This window comes from Crocuta crocuta, unplaced genomic scaffold (assembly GCF_008692635.1).
Source record: "Crocuta crocuta isolate KB4526 unplaced genomic scaffold, BGI_CrCroc_1.0 scaffold91-1, whole genome shotgun sequence".
NCBI lineage: Eukaryota > Metazoa > Chordata > Mammalia > Carnivora > Hyaenidae > Crocuta > Crocuta crocuta.
In genome coordinates this window covers 3220940-3240687 of record NW_027551575.1, presented here as the reverse complement: position 1 = coordinate 3240687, position 19748 = coordinate 3220940, and the positions used below count along the sequence as shown (strand labels likewise).

At 37.4% G+C, this 19748-nt stretch overlaps 1 protein-coding gene across 2 annotated transcripts in view; it reads left to right on the top strand.

The window, feature by feature from the left end:
* The first annotated feature begins 14221 nt into the window (after positions 1-14221).
* The window catches only part of RAB3C (RAB3C, member RAS oncogene family), a 272068-nt gene continuing 266541 nt past the window's right edge, over positions 14222-19748 (top strand). For both annotated transcript variants that reach the window (XM_077751444.1, XM_077751445.1), the window contains exon 1: positions 14222-14279. In XM_077751444.1, coding sequence (XP_077607570.1) covers positions 14256-14279 — 24 coding nt within the window. In that variant the 5' untranslated portion in view covers positions 14222-14255. The remainder of the gene's footprint in view (positions 14280-19748) is intronic.

Below are 19748 nucleotides of genomic sequence, written 5' to 3'. Positions count from 1 at the left end.
GGTGTATTGTTCTTTATAAAAACAGAGTAAAAAAAAAATGTGAATTCTAGCGATTACTTTTCTGCTTTAGTGTCAGACTCTCTTGGTGCCATACAGTAAAATTAAAATATGGGGGTATTACTTTGTAACCTCTAAGTTTCTACAAATACTAAATTCTATCATCGGGATTGTAATCGTCACTTACAAGGGTATTAATGAGAAATGTCAGTGTAAGTCTATGGTTAATTTAACAACATTGAAAGACCCTTGAAATTTCTTCTATATAAGTTTATAAATCATAGGAAAAATTCACCCTAATGTTTCCTGAGAGTACCCTCAACTATAGAAGTACACAACATAATTAAAAATCATATCCTTCTACCTGAAAGATTGTCTTGAGAATCAGCAACTTTATCAATATGGAGGTGACTTGTCAATGCAAATGATCCCATGAAAGGGGAATACCCTTCTCCTTTCATTAATGATAACAATCAGAGTTTTATTTCAGGTAGGTGAGGCTTTTTTGCCACAAGGTAAATCAACCCTGCTTTAAAATCCTTGATGAGCAATATACATATGTATTTTTTTTCATCCAGATGAATTCAATCACACCAGAATAATTCCAGCATCAGTAAAAACAGTATACAGATTCAGGATTGGCTATAGAAGGCTGATGCTTTTAGGAAAAGAGCCTCAGGGCCTTGGTGAATGCTCTTGGTTATGAGTGGCTCCTTTATAATGGTAACATTTACTTCTATGAGACTCTAACTGCTTGGTTCCCATAGAAACTCAAGTGCCAGAGTGATGACCCAGGGAATGACCTTGTATTTCCTGAGATGACTGTTGGGCCCAGCATAAATCATTGCTTCTTTTGCAAAACTGGCTTCCAATTTAGAGCCTTCCACTTGCTTGCCTTGTTCTCTAGGCAATGCCCTTTACCTTTGTTTTTCTTTCTTCATCTGTAAGGTGAAGATTATAACCTTAATGTCTCTCTCACAGCTGCTACAAAGATATAGGGAATTGTTACTTTATTACTTCACTTTTTCTTCAAAATGGTATGATACCGCACATTTCACTTTGAAAGGAATCGAATCAGTGTTACAGAATTATAAAAGGGAAAGTATTTTATTTGCATGTAGGAAATATAATGTAAAACAAGGAACATGTGTTTTCTGTATAAAAACTATCCTCCTAGTACACCTGAAATGAATATATTAACAATGCCGAAATTAAAATAAATTTAATAAAAAGCAAAACAACACAAAACAAAACAAAAAACAGAGTCACCCAAGAGTGAAAAAAACAACTGTGAACCTAATGAATCTCAGAAAATAGTAACTTTTAAAATAAACTAATAAATAGTTTCACACTTTAAAATTCATATCCCACATTATGTTTCTATTTTCATCATCTTTTCCACTGATATTTTTCATGATTCAAAATGTATGTTGTCAAAGTTAGGATGGAGATTCTTGGATGCAAAACTCCATAGGATTTTATTTCTGAATATGCACCTGATGAGAACTGGCAATTAGTGTACTTGTTTGGGAGTAATTTTGTTTAAAAGTTAAGGAACTCAGAAATGTCATTGTTATCAAACCAAATACCAAAGCTACCTCTTTAATGTTACAGGAAGTTACCCAACAATTTCAGAAACTATCCTGCAGACCATATCTTAGTGTAAAAGGGTGGGGCTATTTATTCACTCATGTGACAGACCTGTGACATGGTGGGTAAGCATGTAACTGTAGGATCATATTGCATTATTAACCCTCCCATTTTTGCCCATGAAAAAGCAATCTTCTTAAACTTCTTATGACTCAACTGATTTTTTTCATCTACAAACAAAGATCATCATAATGTATCTACTATGTGGGTTTTATGTGAGGAGAAAATGATAAAATAGCACGTGTAAAAAGGTAGTAAATGCCTGAAAAGCCAGCTACTGCATGCAGTAGTAGACTTCTACCTCCGAAGAATCACTTTGGCTTGCCTTTGTCTGGTTTGTGCCTGTGATGCATAAGAACGAGACAACAGGCTAGGAATTTAAGCTGCAATCATTCACAAGCATATAAAAAATAAAACTCATAGGGGGAAAAGAAAAACTCATAAGGGAATTTTTGTGTGTATCAGTATCCCTGCTGTTCCAGAAAATCATTTGAGCTGCCTGAGTCAAGCTTATAATCATTTCATGGATTCCAAGCTAATGAAAGAGCTGAGTAGCTGCCCCTCTCCTGGCTTTGAGTCTTAGACTGGAGAACACTTCTGACTTTATATATTCCCTCCACCTCATTTCCTGAATAAGAAAATAAATTCCTCAAAATCTTATATGATTTTTTAAAAATGTTTTTTAATTATTTTTGAGAGTCAGAGAGAGACAGCGTGAGCAGGGGAGGGTCAGAGAGAGGGAGACACAGAATCCGAAACAGGCTCCAGGCTCTGAGCTAGCTGTTAGCACAGAGCCCGATGCGGGTCTCCAACCCACTGACTGTGAGATCGTGATCTGAGCTGAAGTCAGATGCTTAACCGACTGAGCCACCCAGGCACCCCGCAAAATCTTATATGATTTTTATCTTTGTTCCATCACCTGCCAGCCCTTTTTTTCCCACAGCCCAAACCAAGGAACCCCATAAAGAAATAATGGAGTTGGTTAAACCAAAATTTGGTTCACTTGGGTTCAGTTCAAAGAGTGCTGCAGTGCTTGGGTATGAATGCTATGTTCTAACCCAGTATCTTGTCTTAGGGATGAGAGCAATTCCCCTTCAAGTAGCTTCTGGGAATGAAGAACAGTAACCACAAAAACACTTCTTATGAATCCATCTGTAATGAAACACCTGAAGGGAAAACTCCCTGCTTGAAAGTTCGTACAGTTATATAAAGGCCTAACAGGTGACTTTGAGAGAAACAGTTATTGTGGTATGCTAAAAGCAACATAAATTGAAGAGCCTAAGAATTCTCATCCTCGGCTAGCTACTATTCACAGTGTGAGTGCTTTTCTACTGAGACATAATGTTCCATTAGTCAAGGGATGAAAAAGCAAGATCCAAAATTACATTTTGCAACACTAACACAAACTTTGTTAGGGTTTATAGGCATAGCATGATGCAGAGAGGAATGTTATTATTTTTCATTTCCCAATAGGGTGGCACTAACTCACCCTAGTTTGCCTGGGATATTTGATGCTGTAGCACTACTTGTATCCCATACCCCAAGAAGCCCTTAGTCCTGGGCAAACCAAGGTCCAAGGTAGACACCCTCTATCCTAAACTGCATTAGTCCTAATCCTAGCTACATCTACAATGTAATTTTCAGGTTTACAAAAATTTTCACCAAAAATCCACCTTTTTCAGCTTGAAATATAGTATTTTAGAAAAGATAAGTAGAATCATATTCATGAAATCATTTAAAATCCTTCCTATGACTTATTGGTGACACACAGTCCTTCATACATTGTATGACAACAGAGAGTAGTCCCAGACCTCTTGCCCTTAATTGGGCAGACAGAAGCCATACTACAAGCCACCTTAATATGCTTCAGTAAGTTCTGTGATGGCAGAAGCTCTGAACATAGAGGAGCTCAGGGAGGAATGTACTTGGAGTCTGGAAGATTCAAGAAAAACTTCCTAGTGAGAGTGATAGCTAAGCTGACATCTCAAAAAAATTCTTAGTTATTTTCAGAAGTCACTAATAAAAGCCTTATTCTAAGTAAGAAGGCTAGAAAGGCAGGTTTTCCTGAATAAAGGCACCAGAGGGGTGTACTGGGTTCCTCTGGAGCAAACTTCTCCCTTTAATCCTGTTTGCCTTGACTTTCTGTAGGAGAAACCTAGTCCCTTGAACCATTTCCTCTTTCAAGTGCTCCAAGTCCTCCAGTGAAATACATGTCTTTTCCATTCATAAGTGTTAAACCCCCTCCATCTTTCCCAGATCCTTGAACATCTCCATTTTCAACAAAGCTTCCTCAGTCTTTGTGATTGTCTCTCATCTTCATAACTCCAAGCCCCCTGACCCCTTCCTATTCATGACCTACCTTTAGGAGCTTTCTTATATTCCATTATTTTATTTCTTTTTATTATGCATTAATGCATCAAATTTTGTTGAGTACCTACTACAGGCCTGACATTCATCTCAGTCAAACAGGATCCCTGGTTTCCTGGAGCATATAATACCTTTAAAAACAAACAAACAAGCAAACAAAACTTGACAAGATTATAAGTGCTGAAAAGTCCAGGTCATGTCATACATGTCTCTTGTGTCCCCTGCAGTGCTGGAAACAACTGTGACGCATATTATGCAGTTAATAAATATTTGTTGATTTGAGAAACTAAAGCATTCTGTAGTGGAATTGTTCTATTAGGAATTATAATCAAGGGAGATGAAAGAGAGATGGTAGAGTTTCCTACAGGATTCAGTTGAAATGTATTGATGTCCTCACTGTGTAGTGCGGAGGACATTAGGATATGAAAGTTAAATGCGGGAAATGGAATTGGACTTTTGGAAAATGCTCCTTATGATGAAAATATAAATATTTTTTTTCTCTCTACCAAGCTCAGTAGGGTAAGTTAGTGCATAAAACACTACGAGAACTAAAAAGATTCAAGTTTACCTTTGATTTTGCCTATGACCTACAGAACTTACTACTTCCTTTGATTCTCAGTTTGTTCATCTTTAAAGTAGGAGAATGTGTGGATCCCTGTTTGTCCTCTGTCTCTGCCCATTACCACCCTACTGTGCCTTAGGAGGCTGGTACATGGAGATTGCGCTTATAGGCTCCATGGCTTTGGGCTCTAATTGGGTTCAGCCAATGGGGAGCTAGCTAGCAAGCAAGTGTAGGAGAGTTGGTTATTTTCTTCCACTGCAGGCTCCGTCTTTCACAGCAATTTCCCCTAGTAACAGTGAATACTGTCTTTCTGGGCCTTGGCCGCCTGGCTGTAACTTCTGTCTGGTTCCCTGTTGATTATAGCTCCAGGGTACGCTCCTTTCCCTTGATGGTTTCCACTAACTTTGCCCAGGGCTCTGCGGATAACTCCTTTATTAAATTTTCTACAAATGACCCAGTTTGTGCCATCTTTTCCTGCTGATGGAGACAACAGTCATATTTGTATCTCACTCATATAAACATTAAGTTAAACTGTATGAAATGTCTAGCACAAACTCTAGTATGAAGTAAATCTTAAATAAGTACGACTCCCTTACTCTCCTTCTCCCTATAGCGTACTCTGGCCTTCTTAAAGACGTGCTTCTAATTTATGCTAGTGTGGAATCTGTGCTTAATGTGATTTTTAATAGTTTAACATGGTTCTTCCGGAAGAGGTCTTTGCTACTATGCAGGAAAACTTTTGTTTACATAAGGATCATTGGCAAATAAAATCAGGAATATGTCTCTTTCAAAAAGTCATGACAATATAAATTGTATAAATATAAGTGTTTCAGCCAGAGTTAAATATGTGCTTTTTTAATGATATAATATTCCTCCTTTCAGGAACATATACACTCAGACTATGAAAGAACTAAAGGCTCAGAAGAAAAAGATTTATTTGACATAGGTAACACCTTTGTGGACAAAATATTACTCTCAAATATTTGTTTTGAAGATGATCGATAATCTTTCTAGCTCAAGTTTCCTATAAATTTTGTGGCAGGAGGATGAACTGAGAGTTAACTGTGACAGAATAGCCATTGAGAAATGATTCAATCCCTTTTTGTCCATAAAGTGATCATGGAAGAATGAAAGGTGTTCTTAGCTTGCTCTAGGAATGACAAGGCCTTTGAGTTCTTCTGCCCAGAAATTCCCAACTTCCTTACCTTCTGGGGATAGTTAACACAAAACAAGTAGTCATCTGTTGTGGGTGTGCCAGGAGGAATTTCCTAGACACTTTTGTGTTATTAAAGGCTTAGATTTGTGTAAATAATTCAATCTAATTTCTTAAAGAGAAAACTAATCAGAAGAAGTACTGTGATAGAGGGTTAAGGAGGGGTGCTATGAGGTTGATAGGTGTTTACAGCCAGGAAGGTGGTGGGAGATCTGGTGTCAGGAGCAGCAGAGGCAGGGGCTTACTGGAATACAGTCTTTGAAGTGGGAAAGCCCCAGTACAATGCTGTCCTGTATGTTGTAGGTTGTAGCAGTGGCCACATTCTACATGTCTTTCTGTAGCTGAGTCTTTTTTTACTTAAGCTTATCTATTTTGAGAGAGATAGAGAGAGGGGGAGACGGAGAGAGAGAATCCCAAGCAGGTTCCATGCTGTCAACGCAGAGCCCGATGTGGGGCTCGAACTTAACAAACAGTGAGATCATGATGAGCCAGTCAACCACTTAACAGACTGAGCGACCCAGGAGCCCCATTTGTATCTGAGACTTTTTGAAATGTGGCTTTTTTCAGCTCCTCCAATCAAGAAGTGTTTATTTTGCCATTTCTTGAGTCAGGCTTGAATTGTTACTTCTTCTGGCCAATGTAATGCAGCAGAAGAGATGCTATGTTAGTTACAAATCTAGGCCTCAGGAGACCTTGTATGTTTCTGCTCTTTCTCTTAGAGCCCTGGAGAGCTGCATGCATACAGATTCATGATGGCTTAGATGATCAGAGACACATGGCCTAGTCTTTCCCCCATTCTTCATCCAATACCCAAACAATGCCAAGAAATAAAGGTCTTTGCTGACTAGTAGCTGGTTGCAAAAGTATGTGTGAACCCAAGTGAGACAGAAAGAACTGTTCCACAAAGCCCAGTCCCATTTGTCAACCCACAGAATCATGAGCTGAGAATGACTGTTGTTTAAATCCCTAAATTTAGAAACTGTTTGTTACATAGCAAACAAACTGATAACATTGTGTGCTTATGACCTTGGGATGACCAGTATCTCTAAGGCTTAGGTTGGCATGGGGGAGAATGGTGCTACTTGCTTGCAAGGGATCCACATTAACCTGAAAATAGCAACATCAGTGACAGTCAAAGATATCCAACATCTCCCATTTTACTGTCCTGTCTATCCTCCAGAATTCTGTGCAATCCAAGGAAGAAGGAAAGAGAAACCCTCACCCCATTATTGTCATATCATTTGATACTGAACTTTATAACTATCTTAATATGTGAGGACTTGGGTCAAATTTAATATTAAAAAATAGTAAAACTTTGGTTCTGAAGATCACTTATTATGTCACATTTTAAAAATAATAAGACGCAAAATGTTTTGCAAGCCCGTTTGAAGAAGAAAGTATGATACTTCAACTCTCCTTAGATTTTATATTGTGCTATCAATCAGCAGAGGGAAGAGAATGATCATCTCATGCGTCTATCTGGAGGGGGTTTTTGACCTCTGAGTTAATTTTGGTAATATGATTTTTGAGCAAAAATTTGGTCAAGTTATTAGACAGTAAATAGGTGTTCAAGTCTGATTTGAATCAAGTCTGATTCAATGATTGTTGAAATGTTTATATTTTGCAAAGAACTCTGGCCTTGCTGGCATGTGAACTGTGTATTAGTTCTGGCTCTGTTGTTAATGAATACTATGTTAGATGGGCCGTTACCCATCTTTGATCCTTGATTTTTTTATCTGTAAATTCAGAAAGAACTCAGTAATCTTTAAGTTCCTTTGAAGGTCTTCCATATCTCTCATTCTACACTTAACATTTAGGCAGTCTTTTTATCCAGAGGCATGATTTACTTCTCCATAAAATATCCTGAACTGATATCTCTCCTATCAATCCTTAAAGCAGTTACTAATGATAAGGGTGAGTTACTAATGATAATGATAAGGGTGAGCAGGCAGCCAATCAGGCACTCTTCTGTGTCATCTCTGGTACTGATGTCTCCTTATCTGTCACCTGTTTATGTATCTGGTCTCCTGAACTAGTTTGAGGATGAGCATGGTGTGTTATCCTTTTTTTGACTCTCCATTTTAAATTATAATATGTAAGCCTAAAAATAACTCGGTAGAAATTATTGATATACCTAATAACTGACTATATTAATAACTTTTAACGTACTTTCAGAATAGTCTTTTTTCCAGTATGAGTCAGAGCCCTTCAATAGCACTGCATGGCCTGTGGGGCTTTAGGTAAGTCATTTCACACTTCTGGGAAGTAAGTTTTTAACCATAAAATAAGAGATTGAGTTAGATTAAATAATAAAAAATAAGAACACTCCTTTGTGTACTAATCTGTCATTTTTTAAATCCTATGGAAATTTAGGACATAAATGTTTGTCATTAACCTGATTCTTCTTCTTCCCTGGACTTGGTTCTGAGATGTAAGTGTAGCTGAGAGTCATAAACATGTGACTCTAGGCACCAGCTCCTGAAGGCATGCATGCAGGTTGACTATCACAGGTAGTCTGGCTGGGTGCCATCAACATGCTCTTCCACCTTGCACCCCAACCTCCTACCCTCACCCCCAACCCACATACTATCCATCACTATTTCAAGTCTTCCAAGAATTGATGCTGAGGGGCCACTCTGTTCTCAAAGCCAGTATGTTGAATTGATTTTCTTTTGCTTGGTTAGAAGCCTAGAGGTAGAAAGCTTAATCTAAACTCCTCATCATTAATTTGGGTCTTGATTATAACATTATGTTCAAAATTTGAAATAGCTTTCCAAGAGTAATGATTTTTCTAAATAGATAATGCTATCTGTCTCTTTGGAAGTACACCAGGCTTAATAAAGATGTAGATTACATAATCTTTTCCCCAGTCTGGAACCTGTAGTTGAATAAGTACTTTGTATGAAAAGCAGGGATTATTGGGGAACCTGGGTGGCTCAGTCAGTTAAGTGTCTGTCTTCGGCTCAGGTCATGATCTCATGGTTCCTGGGTTTGAGCCCTGTGTCGGGCTCTGTGCTGACAGCTATCTCAGAGCCTGGAGCTTGCTTCAGATTCTGTGTCTCCCTCTCTCTCTGACCCTCCCCTGCTCAAGCTGTCTCTCTCTCTCTCAGAAATAAATAAAAACATTTAAAAATTAAAAAAAAATAAAAGATAAAAGCGGGGATTATTATTAATACCCTTCTATTTTTCTCCAAATTTGCATAATTATAAACTGTTTGTTCTAAAACTGCCTTCTATAAGCTGAAAATATATATACTTTACCAAAAGATCTGAAGTTCCTTAATAATATTTCTAGTGAACCAAATGAATCAGTATTTATCTGAAAATGTTAACAGTTTTCAAATTTAAGAATTTGTTTGAAAACATATAAGTAATCCAGTAATTCCATGAGTGGACTAGATCTAGTATCCTCATTCTCAAGTGAAGTCAACAACAATAAATGCCAGTAAAACTTCTTTGTAAGAGATTATAAGGCAAATTATTTTTAAGCAATATTAGTTTTTATGAGAAAAACTATGGGCAGGAGCCTGGGTTTTGGACTCAAATAACTCTGAGCTTTAAATCCTGGCCCAATATCTTACTAGCAAAGTGTCGCTCAGCAAAATACTTAACCTCTCTACTAATTTTCTTTGTAAAATAAGATTAATAATAGCACCTTGAAATATTATTGAGGATTAGACGGAATAATATAGATAAAGTACCTACCATGGAGTAGATTTTGAAGAAAGGTTAGCTATCAATAATATTGTATTTATGTTAAAGAAATAAGCATCATTTTCTTTTTTTAAAAAAAAATTTAATGTTTATTTTATTTTTGAGACAGAGAGAGACAGAGTGCCAGCAAGGGAGGGGCAGAGAGAGTGGGAGACACAGAATCTGAAACAGGCTCCAGGCTCTGAGCTGTCAGCAAAGAACCCAATGTGGGGCTCAAACCCATGAACCACGAGATCATAACCTGAGCCAAAGTTGAACACTTAACCAACTGAGCCATCCAGGTGCCCCAAGATCATTTTCTTTTTATTCAGTTAGAATACATTTATTTATTTTTAAAGTGCCTTACTTATACTAATTGTGAGGTTTAAGACATCATGAGCAGGAATGAGTTAAACATGATTTTCCCTTTTAATTAAAAAAGAATCAATAACATCATGGGGATGTTTAATTTCTTCCAAAGAGAACACAAGATAATCAATAGCATTTCTTGATATGGATGCTGCACAAAGTTGAAATCAAAGCCAGTCCTAACACAGCAAATTAGACAAAGGTAACAAGACTTAGGCATGAAAAAGCTCCTGCTTGATTGGAAATGATCCTAGAAATATCTAGGATTAGATAGCCAGCCACATCCTTGCACTATGGGTTTAAGTAAAGCTTGCATGGGAGAGTAAGTGAATCCCCAGGGATATTCTTATCTCTTATACCAAGTATCAGCCATTTTACTTTTTTAGTTTAAGTCCTAACAGAGAGATAGTGACAGTGGTAGGAACAAAATGTCTATTGCTATTTTTAATTTAACCAATATCATTACTATTAATTAATACTTATTTTTGTTCTTGGCTCTTCTTTAGCCAAATAAATGATCTCAGTTTGACCCTACCTGATGGAATGTTACTACTTAATAGATCTGTCACAGACACAGACTGGTAGCAATGAAGTGAATGATAAATACAAAAAACAAAATGAATAATAGGAAATAATAAATTGTAGTATAGTAAAATTCAATCAATAATGAATAACGATTTGGAACAATTTTAAAAAAAACAACACAGAACTCAAAGACAGATTTAAGAAATCATTCCTTTAATGATCTATGTGACCATGGGCATGTCACCTTCTTGAGGCCTCAGGACCTTTGAGTCCGCTTTGTCTTCCTGTATGGGGAGGTGCTCATGTTACATGCTCCCTGACATTCACTGTGGCCCTTTTGCCTACTCTTAACTACATTCTGCCTTTTAAAATCTTTGAAATAGCAACTTCTAATCCCAGATTCATATGTACATGAAGAAGGCTTTCCTCTTTCCCTGTTTCCCCAATAAAAGCCAGAATATTCTAACTTTTAGGTAATCCTTTGATTTTAAGGATTTGATTATTGTTAAATTGCGGAGATCCCTGGGAATTGGTAATTTTTTAGAATAATTAGACATTTACATTTCAGTAAAATTGCAAAGGAGACAAAGCAATCCCTTGATGCTCTGTCGGAAATGCCACTAGCTTTCTCCCAATATCTGTTCTTCCCTTCTTTTACAAGGAAATTCCTGATTTTCAGGTGGACATTCATCCAGAATAGTGGCTACATTTCCCAGCCTACCTTGCAATTAGGTAAGATCATAAGATTGAGTTCGAGGCACTGTAATATACTTAAAGGAATGTGGGAATGTTCTTCATCCTTCCTTCTTGCTGTCTAGAATGTGGATGTGAGAGTTGGAGCTCCAGCAGGCATCTGGTGACCTTGAGAATGAAACTGGTGGATGGTGGCCTGATTCCAAGCAAAGATAAAGTTCTCTTGCTCTGGTCTTAGGGAGTTTATCAGCTCCAAATCCACATTTGTTTGTTTAGTTGATCCTTGGCTAGTTTTTTAAATATCCTCCATCCACTTATACATACCTAACTAAGATATGAGACACAGGACATAATTAAGTTCCCCAAAACCTTTTGCAACTCTACTTTTTTTTTTTTTTACAACCCAATCTTCATGGGTTCTTCTCCAAATAGAAGACATACTAGAAAACAGAGAAGGTATTTCATTTTTGTAAAATATTAAGAAGAGATGAACTTCTCAAAGAATAGGAAGTCTAGCAGTTCATCATTTATAATATTTAAATATGTTTCCTGATATCAGAGTCATTGAATTATGAGAATTTCAGAAAGTAATGATAGTACAGGGGCACCTGTGTGGTTTAGTCGGTTGAGCATCCAACTTTGGTTCAGTCCATGATCTCATAGTTCCTGAGTTCAAGCCCTCCGTCAGGCTCTGTGCTGACAACTCAGCCTGGAGCTTGCTTCAGATTCTTTTCCCCTTCTCCACTTATGCTCTCTCTGTCTCTCAAAAATAAATAAAAACATAAAAAATTTTAAAAATAAAGTAATGATATTATAAAAATTATAGGAAGTTCTTCTGAAAAAAAGCTGTGCAAATTTTTGTTATTAAATGCTAAATAAGCATATATATTTAAGAGTATTATTTTTGGTACTTCTCTTGGAAAAAATTATAAAGAGATGCACCTTACCTAGATTTTTTTTTTTTAAAGTACAGAAGTCATCTAATAAGTGCTACTATGAAACATAGTGAAACACAGTGATACTAGGTTCCCTTTACCTTTTATTTACTAGTTAATTTAAATGAAATTGTTCTAATGGTCATATAACCTCAACTATGAGTGGAACATTTTAAATTGTATTTTCTGAATAGTTATAAAAACTATTTACCTAGGTAATACTGTATTACATTCTCACTGTTTACAACATTAGAAGAAAGATCTTCTATTTCTTAAAAAAACAAATATAAAACAAAACACCAGCCTAAGATTAGCGAGGTATGTTGAATATGGTGTGATCCCAATACATTGTTGTTGTGTTATTGGGTCAATCTGTGAAATTTCTGAGATTTGTATCTTTGAACATTTCTTACATACAAATTCTTTTAAGGCAATCTTTCTAGAATTATGGCAAAGGCACTTGCATGGGGATTTCTGGAGTGTTTGTTTAAAATGCTAATTCCTGGACTTCTCATCTCAAATTGTGAATCAGAATCTCTATGCACTTCTTGACAATATGAATTTTAAATACCTCCCCTCAAGAGATTTTCAAGCACCTCTGAGTTTCAGAACCTCCCTTCTTCAGCTTTGTGTAATACAAAGAAGTTTCAGGCTGATTCAGGTTATTACTTCCATGCCTCTGAGCCAATATCAAGTTGATTCTTTTTCCATTCTGCCTCCAATAATAATCATTTTGACCTCATGCAAAAGTCAGGAATCATTACTGGACTGATTAACTCTTGAAGGGAGAGGGGTGTCTCCCTAGATAAGTACAGAGAACACGGAGAGCCACACCTATGAGTCAAATGAGGAGGAAGATAAAAGTATAACAAAAGTAAGGTTCGATTTCAAAACCGTTTTTGAACTAGTCTGGGATGAGTGCATTTGTAATGTAAGGAATGAGTCTGTATTAAAGAACAGGATAACTTAATCGAGGTCTCCTATCTCATTCTGTGAAGGTGCTTCTGGGCTCTGGTGATGAATGTGTTCATTTTATGTGACTTGCTTTGGGTAAATAACCCAGTGCCCTATCCGCTCTCGAGCCGGCGGCCAGCAGCGGCCGTGTGCGCGCTAATGACGGTGGAAGGTGCCTGGGGGAGGGCCTCGGAAGGGGCTGCTCAGCGCAATCGCGCCCCTGGCACTTGCTAAGAGATTCTCAGCCCGTTTTCTGCAGCTGCCACTTGAAGACTCCACGCTCCCCCTCCAGAGGAAAGAAGCCATCTATCTAAATCAGCTGTACTCTCTACGTGTCTCTCATTTCTCCCTCCGCCAGCCGCCACCCCCACCCCTTCCATTGTGTTGTGCGTTTAGCTCCGCTTCCTGCGTAAGACCCTAACCTCTTTTGTAGCAGCAGGCGTTACTGAGGGTTTCGGAATCTCGAGTTGCAATGGAGCTGTACGGAAAGGTGAGCAGAAGGGAGTTCTCTGCATGCTCTGCTCGAAATGTTGCTTTGACGGACTTAGGGGTGTGTGTGTGTGTGTGTGTGTGTGTGTGTGCGCGTGTGTGTGTGCGCGCGCGCGCGCGTGCCTTGTCAATGCAATTGTGTGAGTGAACCACTTTGTTTATGTGTGTGCTAATATTCTTTCTCCCCCGCGTTTGTTGAATGAGATTGTAAAATCACCCTAGTCTGCGTATGAAAATATGTAAACTTTCCCGATTTGGATAAGGAGGTGTAGAGCGCAGAGTCCCAGAACGCTACGCCGGTTTCGTTTGTATTGGGAATTAGCACAAGGTTGTGCGTTTCCTAACCAGGAAATCACAATCTAGCCACGGAAGGCTGTGAGTAGAAGAGAAATACTCTCCGCTGATACGAGCTGGAGTCACTTTTGGTTGCACCTCGCTAAGAAATGGGCTGGGAGGCTGCGAGCAGTATCCACGAGCGATTCCAAGGGAGAAGGGAGGCTCCGTGGCCAAGTCCGACTAGAGGAGATAGCCTATTAAGTGCTTGCTTGCCGGGAGATGTAGTTCAGGGTCGCTGGTGGGCCAGTAAAGCTCATTGAAACAAGACTACAACTCCCAGGAGCGCTCGGGATTCCCTGCCAGTACGCGTGTGCGGCGCCAAGGAGGGGACAGCTCCGGTGCTGATGTTGGAGCCGGTTAGTGAACCCCAAGAGTGCAGAGTGTGGAGCGTGGAGCTCGCGGGCTGTGCAAGCTTGACCGAGCGCCCCGGCCAGCGCTGTCTTAACCAGAGAGAAAGGACGTTTTGAGAACAATGAGACACGAAGCTCCCATGCAGGTGGGTCTGTACAGAAAGTGTGGCCTCAGGAGGAATTGACATAGATGCTTTCTCCCTTGCTCCAAGCACAAATTGTGCTCGACCTCAGGGAAGGTTTAGGCTGCGACTTGGTTCTGGGGACACTGTTGGGTTCCTCTACGTTCCGTGGGGGCTGTGATTGGGCTGCACTGATGAGGGATACGGGTATTCATTTTCTTCCCAGGATCTGCAAGGAGGGTATGAGTGTCTGTCTAAAATATAAGCCCGAGCAAACAAAAGTCAGGGAAACATGCAGTCTTCTATTGGCATCGATCTTCTCTCCTGGCTGGCCTGGTTTGTGATCCCGGTGCAAGTGCACGGACTTGAGGTTTAGGGTTGCGGGGTCTCTCTTGGAGTTGGCATAGAGCTAATTCCACTCGGTTAAGAGCGCCTTAAGAAAGGCTAAGACCAAAAAACAAACAAACAGGCTAAGGCAACGTTAGGGTTCCCCAAATTCCCTTTTCTTCAATTAGGGTGCTGGTAGTATCAGGGGAAAATAGTAAAACCATGCCAGAGGCATGGCAGCCTTTAATCTCTGTCCTCAAAACTGGTTTACTCGTGCGTTTTGAAGACCCCACTCTGAGCTTTCTCCTGAGTCGTGTGCCCATTTGTTGTACATTCTCATTCGGCATTTCAGTCCCATTCTTAGGTTTGCTTACTTCGACTTCTGTGGAAAGATACCTCTGCCTAAGCGTCTTGCTTAGGTAAATTTTGTTTTTAAGTACAAATGAGTGGTGCTTTCTCCTTTGTATGTACAACTAGTTAACGCTAAACATCAGCCTGCGTTCTTTAACCTAGCGGAGTGATCCCGTTGCGTAACAGAGAGGTATTTTATGAATGGGGTTGAGAGGAGAATGGAGCACACCATTTGGAACATGTTGTCTCTCTTGAGAACCCACCTCTACTGCCAAGTCTAACAGTATAAATATTTGCTTTCAATTCTTGCTTAAATGTTTCCCAATTGTTTTTCTTCACAAACTAAATACTTTTAAACATATGCTTTCATTTACTTTTATTTTATGGGTTATGTATGTTAAGATATACAGTGACTGGATTGTTAAATGGAAAAAAATATGTAGAATATAATTGTTTGTTGAAGTATTATATAATGGAAGCCCTCAAATTACCTTATGAGTTATTGAAAATTTGATTTGCTCTAAAAAACATTCACCCATTGTGTATCTTCTAATCCCTCTGTTTGTGACTGAGCTTTTCATTATAGACCTGATGTGAAAAGAATCTGGAGAGACAATAAAGGTACAAGCTGTTGTAATCAAGATATATTGGCTTATGATAATTTTCCATTACTGGAGGTACTGCCAGGAACCAACTGGGTAAATTAATCTTATTTGATTAGAGTAAACATTGACAGTAGACTTTAAAAGTAGATTGTGAGTATTTACGTCAACCTCCTATACACACTGAAGTCTATCAAAATAAATTACTAAAAAAAACTGTGTTGCATCTTGATTTTAATTTTCTTAGAAGAGTTGCTTAGAATGTCCATAAGAGCCATTAAAATGTTATAGAACTGTATGAAATTAATTCCTTTGGAAGAATTTTAAATTATTTCGTATCAACTATGTAGTAGGTATAATATTTAATTCTATATTTTAATCAAAACTTTAATGAAAATTAATATAAAATAGAGAATAGTTTACTTGTGGATAAAGTATTTTTATGTTTATATTGCATTTTATTCATTGGACTAAATTTTTGAAATTTACAAATCAAAGGTCCAAATTCTATCATGAATTATATATGTATTTTAAGAAATCAAAGACTGCTTTCTGAGCTATATTTAGTTAAAACACATTCACTGATTCCATTTAACAAGTAAATTGTTGCTATGATGATCCTCTATTACAGTCAGGTTTTCAAATNGGTAATGTCTCAGGACCCATACTTTTGAAACATAATCACATTCCAGGTGGCTTTGATACATGAAAATGCAACATGATAAATACTTGAGATTTTTCTTTTTTTTTTTTCCTTTAAAGACTCAGTGAACCACATCATCATTTGAGATATATGCCTCCAGATTTTTTTTGAGAAAACTTAGGTTTCTGAAAATGAGTCACAAGCAAATACCCATTTTACAGTTTAATCATCCTAAGAGATGCTTTTCCCCATTTAGAAATAATTTAATTCATTTGTTGATGTGGAACAAAACAAGCCCTTTAATTGTTGATTTCTTAACTTATTTCTTATTAATTCAAGGAAGCCTTTTTAAAAATTATGTAATGTCTTTTAAAAAGCATTTGATATGCCTATATAAATAGCCTGGTGGTCTATTCAAGATAGTTGTCTTTGATATATGCATATTTTCTAAAGAATATTTCCCTCTGAATTGGTGTAAAATGAGGGATAATAATTGTTTTTTATAGTGACTATTAAAATAATACATAATGATAGTTTTTGATGTCTATACTTCCTTTGTGACCAAATAACCAGGAATAGCATTTGGTAAGTGTTCCAAATGATAGGTTAGAATTTTAATGCAAGAGATTGTCATTTTGTTTTTTCTCATTCAGTGAGTCCATAAACCCTGAAGGCCAAATGAAATGGGGGATAGCAGTGCTCATGACTTGAGGGCAAAACTCTGATGAACAAATTGTCATTTGATTCAAGAGTCAGAAGGAACAAATTTCATTTTATCTAGTTCTTTGTGCCAAGCACTGTTCCTTCCATTCAGATCTGTGTGTGTGTGTGTGTGTGTGTGTGTGTGTGTGTGTGTGAAAGAGAGAGAGAGATGGAGAGAGAGAAAGAGAGAAATACAAAACAATCCTAGAGGTCACCATTACTCTAATTACAGGCAAGATCCTGGAGCTTATTAAGAGTCAATACTTTTTCCACATGACAGCATCAAAATCTGCCCAACTTCTCTCTAGAAAATCCATGTTCTTTCCTCTATTGGGTTCCTTAAGAAGACACACCAGACACACAGAGGTGATGTAAGGAATGAGGGTACTATTGATGTGACATGACTCATTCATTTGGTTTAGAGGAAAGAAAAATTGTCCTGTTTGTAAAATAAAGTTGTGTAAACTAAACCAAATATTTCAGAAGGGCCAATGTGTCAAAAAGTGGTTTGCTTTTTGTCTCCTGAATTTAAATTGCTTGCAGGTTTATTTATTCTCTTGGAGGACCAAAATGGAATCCATTGTCTCTGATTAAATGTTTAGTCTTTAGTGTTGTTATCCAGAAGCTTTCTGGGTCATGTCATAAACCAAAGAAAATAATTTACCCAAAGAATGAAGCAGAGGCAAAAAATTATCTAAAAATGAGGAGGATTGAAGAAAGAATATAGATGTATGCTGAATATGAAGTCGAGGTGAAAACTATAATAGATATTAAATACAGCCATGCTTTATACAAAAACAACTTACAAAGGATTAAGTCCAAATATCACTGTTTGATTTGGCTACGGAAAGTACATGGCCGTTCTTGCCTTCCATTATTGTTGATTCATGACCAAATCTAGCCTTGTGATGAGCCCTTTATCTTTATAAGAAATGGAAATTTAGTCCTCACCCCTTCCAGAAACAGAGAAAACTTCTAGTTGGCACTGGAGAAACAAGGACTTCTTTCCTATTCTAGTTGAACAAATTCTGGAAGTTTCTACTTTTCTTCTGTAAAAGAAAGTGGAGGAGAGAATGGGGAATTACCTGTAGCAAAAATAAAACTTCTATGATGTAAGAAATCGTTTTCCATTTCCACTTTTTCAGTCTGAGAAGTTGTGGATTTATTACATGGTGTAACCACAATTTTTCCTGCCATTCTCAGGTTATTTTGGAACTGAAAATTCCTTTCCTGGCCATCATATTCCAAGAAAGAAATATGTTTTTATGCTAAGGAATGGGTTTTCCTGGCACTGTTCATGTACTAAATCTAAGTATAAACAGTTGGGCCTCCTCAAAAATACTGTATGGGTAAAAGATTTTCCAACCATTTTCTCCTTTTCATATTCATTCATTGGGTTCAGAGGTTCTAGAGGAGCCAAGTAAGTAGTAGGTCACCATAACTTGTGAAGACTAAATCTTATAGATTTATTTGGAATTATTTAGATCTTAGCATTTTTCATTTGTTTGTTTGCAGTTTTTGAGATATTTATATAGATTGAAACGTACACATCTTAAATGGACAATTTGATGAGTTTTGATAAATGGATATACCTGTGTATCACACACCACTATAAAGATATAGAACATTTCCAATCAACCCCAAAAGTTCTTTCATTCACGGTTTTCTTATGTTTTTATTTTTGTTTTTTTTTTCAGTTAGTCCACTGACACAATAAAGCTTTGATTTGTTTTAAAATCATAAATCAGCTTGCTTTGTTCTAGAATTTCATGTAGTTCTGTGAAACATACAATATGAACATACTGTAGCACATACACTACCCTTGAGTTTGGCTTATTTTGCTTAGTATATAATGTGTATGGAATTAATTTGCTGTTGCATGTATCAATAACCATTCCATTTTATTGACGCATATTATAAATTTGTATCAATCCACCAAACTTTTAAAATCCATTTTCCTTTTGGTAGATTTGAGATAATTTACATTTTGCGACTATTATGATTAAGGCTGTAAACATTTATCATATTAGTCTTTCCTAATAACATGCTCTCATTTCTCTTGGGTAAATAGCTAGAAGTAGAATTGATAGGATAAAGCTTAAGTGTACCTTTAGCTCTTAAGAAAAGTTAAATCTTGGGGCGCCCGGGTGGCTTAGTCGGTTAAGCGTCCGACTTCCGCTTAGGTCATGATCTCGCGGTTCGTGGGTTCGGGCCCCCGCATCGGGCTCTGTGCTGACTGCCAGCTCAGAGCCTGGAGCCTGTTTCAGAGTCTGTGACTCCCTCTGTCTCTGACCCTCCCCTGCTCACGCTGTCTCTCTCTCTCTCTCTCCTAGAAATAAATAAAACATTAAAAAAAAAAAAAGAAAAGTTAAATCTTTAGCCAAAATGGTAGTACCATTTTACATTCTTATCAGCAGTGTCTGAGCATTCCAGTAGCTTTACAGTCTTCAACAACATATGGTGTCAATTGCCTTTTTAATTTTGGCCGCTTTAGTGAGTGTTTTGTGGCATTTCATTGTGATTTGAATTTGCATTTTCTTGATGACCATTGATTTGGGCACATTTGCATCTGTTTACTGGTTATTTGTATATCTTCCTTTGTTAAATGTCTGTTTAGCCTTTTGTTCTTTATGGAGGGTTGTTTTATTATTTACTTACAAACCTTTATATACATTTGAAACTAGTTTTTTTGCCAGATATATGTAAATGTTTATAATTTTAAAAATATTTTCTGCCAGTCTGTAGCTTGAATATTCTCTTAATAGTGTCTTTTGCTGAAAATATTTTTATTTTGATAAACTATAGTTATTAATTATAGGTGTGGTCTATATGTATGTATCTGGACTCTACACTTCCTTTGATCTGTTT